This window comes from Patella vulgata, chromosome 6 (assembly GCF_932274485.2).
Source record: "Patella vulgata chromosome 6, xgPatVulg1.2, whole genome shotgun sequence".
Taxonomy (NCBI): domain Eukaryota; kingdom Metazoa; phylum Mollusca; class Gastropoda; family Patellidae; genus Patella; species Patella vulgata.
Genome location: NC_065884.2, coordinates 49,686,092 through 49,701,088, shown reverse-complemented (window position 1 = coordinate 49,701,088; position 14,997 = coordinate 49,686,092). Strand labels below are relative to the sequence as shown.

The following is a 14,997-nucleotide window of genomic DNA, read 5'->3' as shown; positions in this document are numbered from 1 at the left end:
AAACTGTGGTCTCTAGAGGGTCCATAACCTCGATATACCATATTTTCTTTACACTATTTGCGGCCATTAAACTGTGATATATTCACACATTTTTTTTTAATCGGATAAAAATTGTAACATCTATAGGGACCACAAGCACAAAACGTGATTTTTCGTACAATCAAGGGCCATAATTCAGGAAGTTACGATCCGATATGCGCGAATTATCGAAAGGAACCAAGATCTCTGGGTTATAAACGTGCATTCCAAGTTTCATCAAAATCGAATGGCAATTGTGACCTCTTGAGTCAATGGGCGGCCATTTTGTCCGACAGTTTTGGTCCGATTTTCACGAAATTCGAACTCGGCTATCATTAGGATGTAACGGTGGTGAGGGACCACAAGCTAAAAACGCGATTTTTTGTACACTTAGGGGCCAGAATTCGGGAAGTTATGCGCGAATATCGAAAAGAAACAAGATAATATGTTGGTTATAAACATGCATTTCAAGTTTCATCAAAATCGGATCCACAAGCTAAATACGTGATTTTTCGTACAATCAGGTTCCATTATCCATGAAGTTTCGCCAAAATTGGATAAAAATTGTGACCTGTAGAGTGTCCACAAACAAATCGTGGACGGACGGACAGGGGCGACGACAATATACGTCCACATATTCTACAATTTCCCGCTTACCACGACGACAAGCTGCTGTTAAAGCTGAACTAATAGGTAATTATTTTATACTTTGATATGATGTGTTTGTTACTTATAACAACAGGGGCGACGACAATATACGTCCACATGAAAATATGGGCATATAAAAAGGGAGACAATTGCACCTTCAAACGTTTAGTCCAACTGTTGATAAAATTACAAAACAGAATTTCCAGACAACCATGGCTCAGATTTCCTGCTTTGATAATTTCTTGAATTATTTTATAAAGAAATGATCCCATGAAATCTCAAAGATATTGTCCTATTTGGGCCCAAATTAAAAACTGGGGAAAATTCTCTGGGCCGAGAATCGGGAAACACTAGCGTAATTCTAGTGTTGAATTCACTTCATTTGTGTAATTAAGCTAAGAGGGTGTTATAAATCAGGTTGATGTGAAAACGGTGAAATAGTGTTACTGTTAAGTTCTGAGGTAAAGGATTAAAAATATATGTTTTAAGTCAATCTGATTAAAACACAGTTCAAAATTTCGTTTTACTTTTCTTCACTACAACTAGGATCTGGAAGAGTTGCTATATAACCAGCATTCTTGTTGATGTGAGGGATTAGCCAATGAAACGGCCTGCTACGGCGAGTTACTGGCGTGCGCTGCACGAAACTGTTGGTATATCAATAGAAATACCAACGCTGATTGGTTATACAAAAATATGACGTCATAGGGCCAAAAGCCGCTCGTATGATCCCTGACGCGACCCTCCACTACAACCGGTCAGATCTTCATGTAGTAGAGGCCATCGAAAGTATAAAAAAAGAATGAAATATAGGTCTGTATTTTAATCAGAATGCGTCTTAAGTGCTTTTCTCAAGGGAATCGTATAATTATCCACTAGTAAGGTCCCAATATGTAAATAGAAATTAATTATTAAAAATGGCCACGAGTTTCAGTTTTGAATTAGAATTAATTTTCTAAAGTAAAATCTTTTTTTTCTAACCTGAACAGGGGCTCGGGTAAAGTTTTTTGCTAACACAAACACTAACACTTTTAGAGGTTCAACTTTAAAGGCTCAATACCACTCTTGTTTTAACTGAATAATATGTCCCAATCTTTATTCTGGTCAACAAATTGTACTATTTTAGAATATTTCAATTATTTAAAAATTTTGAAAAATCAACATAATGGTTTGAAACGTCTAACGTAAACCTTTTCAAATGAAACTTCGATTTAAAAATATTTTCGAACCCTCTGGACAAGTAAAATAGGATGTAATGGATAATTTACACAACAGGTAGGACACTTAAACACCTAGTACTTAGATAGAGATATTATTTATTTTCTGGAGCTTTCAAGCCAGCAAGAGTGTTATTGTCCCTTTAAGTTAACAGTTAGTTTGTAACGGAATATACGATTTTTCAAATGACAATCAGACTTTAAAACAGGGAATATCAACTAATACAGGGAATATCAACAAATAAAACAGAAAATATCAACCAATAAAACGGAATATCAACCAATATAACAGGGAATATCAACAAATAAAACAAATAAATATAATAAAATCATTTTACGCGCAGTTTTTCCGGGTAATTAAACTATAAACTGCAACACCCCTTTCACAAAGCAAGGCCACCGTACACGTAAATTGAATATAATACTGATATTGCAATTTGGAATGAATGAACGGTTCGCCTATACTACGCAACAACCCGTCGATCATATGTAGTTCGCCAGACGAGCATTCGATCAACCGGATTTCAGCTAACTGGGTATTTAACGTCCCTCTGCTGGGTGACACCACAGACAAACCTTTATTCCCAGGGGTCTTTGCAGTGGATCCCATCAAACGTATACACAAAATGGAATGAATGAACCTTCCGCGCTAATGAAGACGAATATACGAGATACAGCGTGCTATGAGGGGAATTGCATTCCAACTGACAAGGGGAAACCCACACTAATCAGCAGTGAATATTCGCTATACCGCTAAAATCACTGATAAGGATGACATCGATTCGACTTAATGAGCCCCAAATATCAACTTTTTTCCTCCGAAAAATGAAATTCTAAAACATTTAATTTTGTTTTATGTGTTAGAAAAATAAATAAAAACGTTTAAAGTATCTGTAGGTAAAAATTATTTCCAATTTAATTTAATGTAAATGGGTATTAAAATGAGTAAAAGGCAACATTCTGCCTGAACCAATGCACGTAAACAATGCACGTGCCATTGAGCCAATGAATGACACCGCGTGATGTGACGTCACGTGAGATATTAGAAGACATTTGCAATCCTCTTTGAAACAGATTGGGGGGAACCATGATTGAAAAATCTTAAAACACCCTCACTCAGCCTCCGCCAAATAATTATAAAAAAAAACCCAAACAAAATACAACGTACACATGCAAAAAGAGTACATGAAATGGAGTTCGCCTTTTCTTTTCTAAAACAATTACGAAAACGCTGGTACGTTTAACGGTGTACTTTTCCTTTAACCTTTCTTTGAAACTTTAAAAACATGCTACTCAGGCACCATGCCTTGAAACTATTCTATATAATCAGAATGAAGACGTAGAGGAAGTTGATTTTTTAACATAAAGTATATTTATTTATTTTTTATGTATTTATCTACCATAAACATAGACGTAAATGTACCTCATCTACTTTAATCATATATATAATATATACAGTTTTACCAAAAAGGATGTAGACAAATATGTAAAATCGATAATGTGTTTAATGATGCACCTTTCTTTCAAATCCCCCCAAAACAATTCCACGTCCCAAATGGCTCTGGAAACATGCTTCACGTGTCCCATGCCTGGAAAATGTTGTATTAATTATGATATCAGTTTTCGCACAAATGCATCCATAAATCGAATCCCCCTGTGATTTTAAAAGTACCTTTGGCACAAGGCGTTTCTTTGTATGAGTAGCGAATAAAAGACAATTATAATATAGATTCTTTTTGTTGAACAAGTCCATGTTTAACGGTACCATTGCAGAAAGCAAGTTTGCGTAACAAGCAATTATTTATTAATTATAATCATATATGTCTGGTTTTGTAAAATTTTACGAATTTCTTACCGTTTTGTTTCGCTCTGTTGACCGTGAAAGAAAAATTCCATTGTGACAGTACAACCTTATAAGTAATTTATGCTCGTTTCTCAAGAGCATTGAATATTCATACAACATCTTTCTTGTCTTATCTCAACCGTCAATTCATATCATCAATTATTTAAGCGAAGCATAGCTAATTGTGCACAAAGAAATTATTTCATATTATGATGAAAATATGAATTTGGTTATAATGGTAGAGAGAGGTTAAAGCGTCTCAAAACTTTTATGCCAGAGAAATTGGGTCTAATTTGAGTTAAGAGTACACTATTTAATTGGAATCGGTTATTCCGTCGCAAGAGGTTTAGGCGATTTGAAGCTAATTCTTTTCTCAGACCATGGTCGATTGGCAGGCCCACTGTTTTATTTTTGAAAGCATTCACTCACCGCAAAGCCTTGTCGTCTAGCTCTATTGAAACCTTATAATGGGTCGAACAGTACAGTCATATTGTTGTAATTAATATGAATGTATCAAAGTGATATTATATTATAATTTCTATTTTTCTATTCAATTATGTTGGTGTTCACGCGTAAAAGAACAGTTGACGTTTTTTTTTTCGAAATAAGTGTAGGCGCTACTGTTCGAGCAAAATATACCTTCATTTGGACCATCGGTGCAGAGACATAGGATGTTAAACTCCACTTCATTTCATTTCATTTCATTAATCAGGTCATGGAATGACGTTTATCAGATAGAGCTCTTACATAAATAGTACCTATATTACGCTTAATCCTTATTTGTGAAAAAAATGTTTTACAATATGAAATGAAATATAACGTTAACACGACTGCAAATCTCGTCATCCTGTAATCTTTCAGCGTCTAGCTTTACAATTTATTTTCCACCTTTTCGTAAATTTTCAGCATACCCACTCTTTAATGCAGATATGAATTTACAATACTATTTAGACTAGGTATCAATTGTATCACAAGTAACGGTATCTTTATCATCGTCACGTTCATCCTTATCAACACCGCCAGTATCACAAAAGGATAATCTAAGGGTAATGACAATAGTGATAATCACGATAAACTGTTTACCAAGGCATACTAATTTACACTGATCTATGAATAAAAAAGCAACGGGTCCAAGACAATGGCTGCGATTTAGAACACGATAACTGATTTCATTATTTTAATTTACAATGTATATCGATATAGATAAAACAATATGTAACATGTGGGCTTCCTAGAAATGGTTCCACTACTGATGTCTTCCATCTTAAATTGCGTCCAGTCACAGAAGTGGATGGTTCCAAGGAAAGGTCTAAAAGGTAAGGCTTACTACAGATTTGGTCGTAGGTCACCAGATGCATACAGTGCTAGCGCTAACCCTACCCCTACCCCTAACAACAAGATTATCTTTATTAGGATTACATTAACTCTAACCTTAATATGGTTACGAATAACTATTGTCAATAATATAAAAAAAAAATGAGTTTATCCACAGATATTTCCCTTTTATTGCTGATTTTTATTCAGTTTCACATGAACCCAGAGCCCGGAAAAAAAAAATTGGTATATAAAAAAAAAATTCTTTACTACCCTTACATTTTACATTATTGAAGACTATTTATCAAACAGGCAGTTTATAGATTTTTACTCGTGGTTTGAGGCCGTAATACATGAAACCAATCCAACAAGTTTAATCCGCCCATAGATTTGATATTGTCGACCATCACCTAGCTCTAAATTCAGAAGCGTAAGTAATTTACACGAGGGCCCAAGGTCCTCCCAAGCCTGTGTGGGGTGGCGCCCCAGGGCAAAAGTTTCAGTGACACCCCCCCCCCCCCCCTGTATACTGTAGAGAGGACCACTCGACACAAAGTAGGTAATTTCGGAACTGACATATATGGTTCAATTTTATTTCAATAATTCGCTTGCGCGTAGGGGTCTTTAGCAGTGGGAGGAAACCGGAGGTACCAGAGAAAACCCACGAGGTTGGACAGGCGACCCTACTCCTTGACACGTACAACCGGGGAATCAATCCACGCCACTTGACTCAATGACAGACCTTATGATACAGCGCGCACGTGCTAACCATTTGGCCATCCCTTCCACCCCCACCCCCCTTTGCATATTATAACTGCTTTACCTAAATAACTATTTATCAAATCAATTACCTATACATGTATATAAAATTTGTATATGTATTTTTCCCCTTCAACTCTCCATTTGATCGAAAAACCCTATAATATATCTTTGAGAAATCATAATTCTAGCCTCTCTTTGCTGAAATATGTTCTGGTTTACACGGTGATTTGCTATATCAGCCCCCAAGGAGATTAGTCCATAAATTATTCAAAGATTTAACCCTTCGAATATTTCTGGTATGCACTTGCCATCCCCAAGAAGTGTCGCCCCGGGCATATGAAAATGGGTTGGTCCTGGTGAATGGCGACCGGTCGTTGGCTTGTAAAATTTTCTTTATTGTATTTACATTAAAAATTTTAAAAGCAACGATACCAGCAACACATGAAACAATACAAAAATATTTAAAAATATCGTTTTGGTCACCACACCAATAACACGGATCAACGTTGACGGTGTCTGTCTAAGTATCAGGGACTAAACAAACAAGACTGAGGAAAGTTATCTAGCTGATCGATTACTTTGACCAAGTCAAGAACAAATTTTAGGCTGTCACACTCAACTCTCCGTCAATATGTGTATACGCTGATGCGGTTTTAAATAATAAGATCATCGGATGTTGAGAGAATTACTAGTCTGAATCCAGTCTGTATGAGAGGAGTAAGCTCCCTTTTTACACGGATTCCAATTAAATCGATTTGAGGAATGTGCTAGTGGCTAAGTGTGAAAGACGCTGGCTCGCTAGCCTGGAGGTCGGGTGTTCGATCCCTGCATTGGCCGAGAAAGTTCATCCAGATTTTCAGGCGTGGTTCCCCCTTGTCGTAGTGGATCAGATCGGGGCCCTAGGGTACCGCCTGATAAACACAATTGTCATTAATTACTCTGTTTCTATGAAACGTGTTAATTTGAGCGTTTCGTTGTTTGGAGTGTTTTAGCTGATGAAGTTAAACGTTTTATTTGGGTCACAAATCACCAATGACACCCAGTTTTGCTTTTCAAACTATTTGCTAGGGTACGCTTGAAGGGATATTGGTTTCCCCAATTTGTAGGTATTTCTGACAGAAGTGGTTCGTACATCATTCAGTCCTACATGATTAAAAATGAAATGGGGTTTAACGTCCTACTGTTCTGGTCCGACTGAGCTAATAAAGACATGCATACGCCATACAGGATGCTATGAGGGAAATCTTGCCCGGACAGTGGCGCTACGGCCTACAGTTATATCGAATCCAATACCCCAATGTGTACACGGGACCTTGAGTTTTCGTACCATCCGAATGACTAGACAGCTGTCCTTGTCAGACTACAAGATTAAAACACAGATCTTATTTATTTTAGACTGAATTATAACCATCTGAAGTAAGATCATTTACAACTAGCTATAATTAGTATATATGTGTCGTATACAGCGCAGAGTATGCGTAGCAATGTTCTGGACTAATTAAGTTGATCGGCATTTAAATACATTTTAGTTACATAATAGAGAAGCAGACAAAATACGCTACAAGAAAAAATAAAATTTTATTATTTCATTTTCTTACAAAAACTTAATGAAACTGGAATGGAATGGAATGAAACTGTTTTCAAACAGAAGTTTTCACTCGGATAATGTACAAATAAAATATGTAAATTATATATTCATATGCGTTTTAATACTAGGCGAGAACATATCTCTACATTGTATCCCTTGTCGGTTCACGTTGTGAGAATCACATAGCAGGTATCAAGGGGTCCATATGGACCCCAGTTATAATTCAAAGTTTTTACGTACAGATATATCTGAATTAAAAGGCAGGGGTTTATTTGACAACTGAAAAACAATTAAATTTCAGAAAGCATAAAATATGTGCATGGGGTCCATGGAGACCCCACGTGCACCGACAAGGGGTATGGGATAGCGTTTCATATACAAAAATATATATACATGTACAATTTAAATGATAACTACCCGATATATAAGTCACTCATACAACTGAAGACTGAAGTTCCTTAAATGTCTAAATCTGTCTATCATTTCCGGTCACAATGATCTTTGATGTTAAAGTTTAAGAAAAGGTCGAGTCTTTATTTTGTCACATTTTCTTAACATAATTAAACCCACTTTTATTTAAGGCGTTCTGGGTAAATCGGGACAGCTCCTTTCATTCAATAACACGTGATTATACATGATTATAGTCAATGTCAGGTAAGAACATAGTTATTAAATATACATTATAGTATATGTGTTATAAAGCTTGGTGACACATTATATAATAATGTCATTTGAAAATCTCTGCAAAATGTCTTACATGCCACCTTACCGCCAATCTTATAAAACCATTTTCAGTCTGATAAATATTTTTTTACGTTAACCACCCTGAAAGCATCGCTAAACCATCTAAATGTGAGTGAATAATCGTAATAATAAAAATATAACAAATAGTAGAATAATATAAACTATATTCATTTAAACTATTATACAAGTAAATGAACACAATTCTTTTAACTATATGTTAACACTTTGTGTTGATAAGAACTATTTCTATATTAATAATTGTTATTTAGGTAATCTGCTTCCAATAGAATATAGCAGAACAATGACATTAATCTGAACAAATAAATAATGAATGATAATATCAACAGTAAACACATAAAACAATATGATAGTCAATGTCGTGAAGTCTAATAATCTCTACTGGGCCCTTTTTAAAGACACCGTGCGCGAGACAGTCCATTAATATTTTTATTATTAAAACTTTACGCTCTATAGATAGTAATCTAAGTGATTCAAAGAAAAAATGTAAGTTAGATACCATCTTGAACTCGATATTAGTGGAGTGAAATGAAATATCATTCAGACGTAGGTCTACAATCTTAGTGAAAACCAACTATAGAATGACAAATGGCTACTATGATTGATCGATTTGAATAAGTTATTGACCAGGATTACTTTTTATTGTGATTTGTATAAAAGCTATATTTGTCTTTCAGCCGTAGGGGTGCGTGTGTGTGTGTGGTTGGGGGAGGGTGTGTGGAGGTGGCTGGCCAAATGCTTAAAACGTGCTCTTAAGGTTAAACGGTATGCCACACAGTCAAGTAGCATGGTTTCGATTGCCCGCCTATACAACTGCTAAAGGCGGTATATAAAATGAAAATAGGGAAATATTATCGAAATTGTATTTCTTCTTGATAATGTAGCTCCATGTTTCAATTAGGATTCTTTCAAATATCCTATTCGTGAAGTGGGAATTTCCGATAATATTTATATAACTCGATCTTTGGATTCTTGAACCGCACTGCACGCAAAACATAACCGAAAAGACAAACCTAACTAGACAAACTACACAAACATTGGAAGAAATAAACAACAATTAATATCAATTCAAGTGAATTGATCCGGGTGGGGGGGTGGGGCAGCAGTAAGCGTTCACTGCGTTAGATGCATTATGATACGTACATACAGCTAATAAAACTTAGTGTGTTCAGAATTCTTATCGCTCAATTAAACTTACGTGTATGATCCGATAGAAAATTACTGAACATATGAATATTTGATATTACTAAATTACGCTATCTTAAAATGACTTATCTAATATCTATAATAATCTATTATCAAACAATGCAAGTTAGTGTCATGATTTTTTATGTCTATGTTTTGTTAGGTAAACCACAGTTAATAATGTTGTAGTTAGTAGATTTAATTGGCATCTACAAATATACTATTTATTTTCATGGTTGTATAATCAAGCAACAGTCTTATAAATCATTCGATCCTTGCTGAAAACAATATAAACAACAGTTATAATAATAATTTGTAATCAACATTTCATTTAACTATAATGCTTTAAAAGAATCAAGCCTTGGTTATAAATAAATAGGAGTTTTGTAAATCTAATACTTTCTTAAACACATTTGTTCAGAAATCTCTTGCAAAAATATAAACTATAATACAGCTAAAACATATGTGGCTGTTTATATAAAAAAATAAGTAGTTTTAAAACATGCATCAATGTTGTAAATAAATTATATAAAACGCAATAACTGTTGCTAAAAATAATAATAATTTATAAAAGTAGGCCGTTGTTTTAAAAACGATGCCTGATTAAAATTTATCAGTTATAACAACTACAGTATATACAAACTCGTTGTTAATAAATATAAGTTTATGATAACTTGATTGTGGTTGGCTATATACAACATGGTCGTCGTTGTTTTTTTTTAAAAAAAACAATGGTTTGCAAAAACTAAATCTTCGATGTATTAAAGTAAATTATGATTGTTACAATGGTTTACAAAACAATAAGATTTTTTCCCAACTCTTATGTTCTGATCATAAAGTCAAGTAATGAATATAGAAGGACAATTTTGGCTTCAGTCAATATTACATATGTGATAGCACTAGTTCAACACATTCCAAATATAATTTTAACACAGGGATCATTGCTACGGGGTAGGATACGCTTACTCTTCCTAAAACACCTCATGCCACTTCCCATGTTAGGAATTCGCATACCTAGCCAGTATTTTTTATGCTTTTGTCTGTTTTGCAGTTGCAGAATACAAGCGAATTTCACATTTTGTTCCAATCTGACCAGAAGTAGGCTACACAGGAATCCACGCCCAATTGCTGTTTTAGAGCGCATACCAAATTGCAATTTGTAATCCACGTGGCGGAGGCAGAAGTAATTCTAAAAAAAAAAACGATATGACTTTAATTTTTTCATAGGTCTACCGTGACAAACTATGGTTATCGCTTAAAATTTTTAAGTATAGAATTAATCAAAACAAGGTAATCCACGGACTATTTCTGTTTTTCTGGCTTTCTCTTATCTAGTGACAGCCAATTCTTTTATGAATTGTCAGATTCGAACAGATATCCTCTCACAATCTCATATAACAACTTTTCGTCTTCAAAGGAATTATCAGTGAGCTGAAAATCGCAGAATATCTGTTATCGCTCTCTTACTTCAGTCAGTTACAATGTATAAGGAAACTCGTGTTTTACATTTGTTTGTGTCACTTTTCGTTTCTTCAAATCATGTTACATATCTACCGTAGCAATGATCTCTGTGTTAAAATTTGGAATGTGTTTAATCAGTTCTATCACATAAAATATTGGCTGACACCAACATTGTCCTTTAATATCAATGTTATCAATCCATTAACAGACGTTTCGCTATATGTGTGTCCGCGCACTTATTTGACAAACCACAGTACCAACATCATATATACCTGCATTCTATAGTGTTAAAGTTTCCCCTCACTCTAAAGTTTCACATGGTTCACATTGTAAAATAATCCCATGACCACTGAACTTTTCACAGGGATAGATTTTCTTTAAAAATTGCACACGTTCTTCAATAACTAAGTGTCCCTCAAAGCTATGTACTTTGTTTTGTGAAATAATTACCATTTATTCATTTGGTGTTCATTTATTCCCAACCTTTTGACTTTGGTCCAAACTTAAAGCACAGTTTCTTGGGGAACTTCTTTTCCTTTGGAACCGCACAGAAATAACCCTCTTGTTTAGAGTATCTATAAAGATAAATAATAAAACATGAAAGTATTTATTAAGGAAGTATCTGAAAGAGAAGGACTTTGTGTCTTTAAATCTCAGCTGTTGAAAACTTGGTAATAACAATAAAAGTCTACTCATACTAGAATTATGAGGATAATAAACCCTTTCCTCATTCGTGAGCTTTAAGCATAGTGCTCAAATATGATACCAACAAGCGCTTCATAGCTAGACATAAAATGTACTTCAAAGATAGGACATATTTACTTTCCTATAACAGTTCTGTTAGAAACCTACGAAATCTTCAAATTTGAGACAACTGTAGCGAAATCGCACTTCACCACCAAGATCCTCAATTAATATGAGCTAACTCCTTGAACAACGAAATAGTCACTTATCCCCAATAGTTAACATAGTGTATGAAAGCTACAAAAAATAATATAATCCGTAAGAGGAATTTAGTGATTGAGCACAATAAAACACAAGAAAGAGGAGAAAAAAAAAAAATAATTTCTTAACATCCTACATTTCTGCTCCAACCGAGCTAATGACTTTCCCAATCTGATCATGGAATCTGAACCAAACCTTTGGTTCAAAGCTAGGAGAGATCGCCTTCCCAAGGTAGTCATTAAGCTTGAGTCAGTCTAGGGTGCTAAAGCTAAGTAAAGATCAACCACCAAGACTATTCTGTAATCATATGGATACAATGGAACATACCTTAATGAACGACTCATCTTCTCATAGGTCATTTTTCGTTTATTTTTCTTCTTTTCTCCCCACAAAGTAGCTACCTCCACGGATTTTACAATACGAAATACCCCGTGTGATTTATCTTCCCATTTTATAATTCGACCAGAATAATTTGGATCTTTTAATAAGTCGCGGATGAATTCCCACAAATGTAATACACGGGAAACTGAAATAGAGCAAAAGTTGGATTTAATATTCCAGGCATGGACATCGGCGGTATTGGATGAAGTTTAACGTTTCGTTAACAAAATACTTTGGTCATTTTATGACTAGAAATAAGGTTATATATCCCATTGCCAAGTGACTGATTTTAAGGATTCGAATTTTACCCGGACTACTCATCCAAGTACAAGTGTGAAGCGTTCATTTATGTGCATGCCATCCGAACGAACAGAGAATACCCTAGGCGACTCTTGTCAAAGGGAACCAGCATGGAAATTCACACCGTGAGTTCAGTACACCGACTGCTCAACTGTGGCGGACCCTCGGTGTCATTAAGTTTCCTGCCCGGCACAACTGTATGAATATGCTCTTTTCTGTTCCTTAACGCCCGCTTCAACTATAGTGATATCGCAGAGAGTTGGCGAAACTATTAGATTTCAAGGTTCTCCTGCAGTCTGAGTTACCCAACCTGATTATCTTCATCTTGTATTTTGAAGTCTTTGTGTAAATCAATTTCTATATTTAGTTTTTTTTTACCTTGACCCTTCTTTCTTCCGGGTTTCTTGCGTTCTGGTTTGCTGTCCTGGGAGTCGTTGCTATCCGATTCGGATTCGGAGAAGACATGCGGAATGAGATTGCGTACTGGTTTAGGAATGTTAAAGACGTCTGCCGTTCTGGCATATTCATAACAACCATCGTTGGAGCAGCTATCATTGTCAACGGAGACAGTGTTGTCTATGGGCCAGTTTGGCTGCATGACAATGTCTGCTTCACTGATGATGTTATACTGACCTAAAATAGCAACGTAAATAAAATGAACATCGTGTGAAATTAATAAGGAAATCTGTTGTCTTAGATATTTTTTACTGGGTTCGGCAACTGCAAAAGGGCACAAATAAAGTCAGTGACAATGCTTCTTCGTGGACCACCACGAACCTACAGTAAAAAGATCATGCGCAACTTCTCATTGATTTCTCCGTATAGATTAATGTCTGGACAGACAACGGGGAGTTAAATCCTATAGGGTCTCCGACTCTCCCCTGCAACCCCGTGTTTCCCGAACCGCACTTGCAATCCCCACACAAAGCCAAATATCTTTAATGATTGACAGAGCATGTCTCTTGTCAAATCTTTTCAATCTAAAATTCCGTTGTTTCTGTATTCCATTATATAAGCAACTTACCTATTTCAAACTCGTCCAACTCAGGTTCTTCTTTGATTAAAAGTCGAGAGTGAGGAACGTCCAGGTCGTCGTCTGTTATTACTCCCGGTGGGGTACTCGGGTTTAATACATGATAGCTAGAGCAGATGGTTAAATTTGTAGTAGACATATTGGGGATTTCACGACCTGAAAAAGAAACCCGTGTTCATGGGTTATCCGATTTGTAAACAAAGCATTTGATTAAGTAAATACACCTGGATGTATTAAGGTTTAAGAATACAAAATCAAAGCATGTGCTACCGCATGACCAATACCAACCCATATTCTGAAAATTAAAGAGATATTATCACTTTTGCTATGAACAGCATTTTAACTACCCTTAAATGTGACTAATTATCGACAAGCTTAAGCCCTTTACTTATGTAAACTGCGTTAGCAAGTATAAAAAACGTTAGAAAACACGTATGGAAGTCTAAACGCCCATATTGCAGCCATGTACTGACTGATTTGTCTGAAGTTTTGCACAGCGACTACTTTTAATATCCCCAAAATAGTCAAATAATGGTTCGGACTCCATACGCTGAACGACATGCTTTGAAACAATTTCTAAACTTATCGATAGCTGAAGGATAACTCATTTCTCAGTCAATTTGGTATGTAACCTATGATATATTGTTGAATAGTGTAAATTACTACTATCTACAGAAACCGTCCGTTCTTATTCTTGTGAAATGTGAATAAATCCCTTTTGGGCATTTCGACCATAACGTGATACATGGAATTTTTAAATTCATATCCATGTCAGTGGTGCAGGACAGACGATCTGGTGGGACGAAAAACCGAGGTCCTGTGTACACATTGTCGTGCACGTAAAAGAACCCTTCCCAGTTGGAAGTCGATATAAGAGTAGCCGTAGCGCCACAGACAGGGCAAAATTCCTCATAGCACACTGTATGGCATATGCCTGTCTTCGTTCGCCCACTCGGTGCAGAGGACGTTAAACCCCATTACATTTCATATACAAATCTACGATCTGAAATATGATACACTATTTATACCGCACAAGTCCGTCTGCTTTTCAATTTTTGGCTTCATATTTTAAAACGAAATGATCTGCATGAATATATGATTGGATTAACAAAGGATTTGATGGCAGTCATCCAACTTCAGATTGCTAATCCACACTTACATCGATTATAATGAAACGCTCAAGAATAAAAGAAGTGTTGAACTGAACACATGTCATATAAATCTTGTAGTCAAATTTGTTTAGCTAGGTACTTTTGTTACTGTCAAGAATGGCAACTAATGATTTAGTTTAGATAGCTCATCATGAAAAGAACTGGTTGATAAGTGTTTGTTATATACATGTATATATTATACTATCAGCTATTGAGTAATAAAGCCTACATTTACAAACACTGTTAATTTAACCAGGAAGAAACCTTGACATTCATATAGATAAATATAGAATATATTTCATCGCTGTTCGCCGACCATATCAAACGTGCATACAAGTCACATTACTTAAAAATAAAGGGTCGTATGGACTGAATACATTCTGCAGTGG

At 35.5% G+C, this 14,997-nt stretch overlaps 1 protein-coding gene across 1 annotated transcript in view; it reads right to left on the bottom strand.

Moving 5' to 3' along the window:
• Window positions 1–7,361: 7,361 nt before the first annotated feature.
• The window catches only part of LOC126823820 (ETS-related transcription factor Elf-1), a 32,298-nt gene continuing 24,662 nt past the window's right edge, over window positions 7,362–14,997 (bottom strand). The window contains exons 4-7 of the mRNA XM_050552837.2: window positions 13,449–13,613; window positions 12,803–13,057; window positions 12,071–12,269; window positions 7,362–11,373 (exon numbers count right to left, since the gene is read on the bottom strand). Of these exons, the coding sequence (XP_050408794.1) occupies window positions 11,271–11,373; window positions 12,071–12,269; window positions 12,803–13,057; window positions 13,449–13,613 (722 nt within the window). The 3' untranslated portion in view covers window positions 7,362–11,270. The remainder of the gene's footprint in view (window positions 11,374–12,070; window positions 12,270–12,802; window positions 13,058–13,448; window positions 13,614–14,997) is intronic.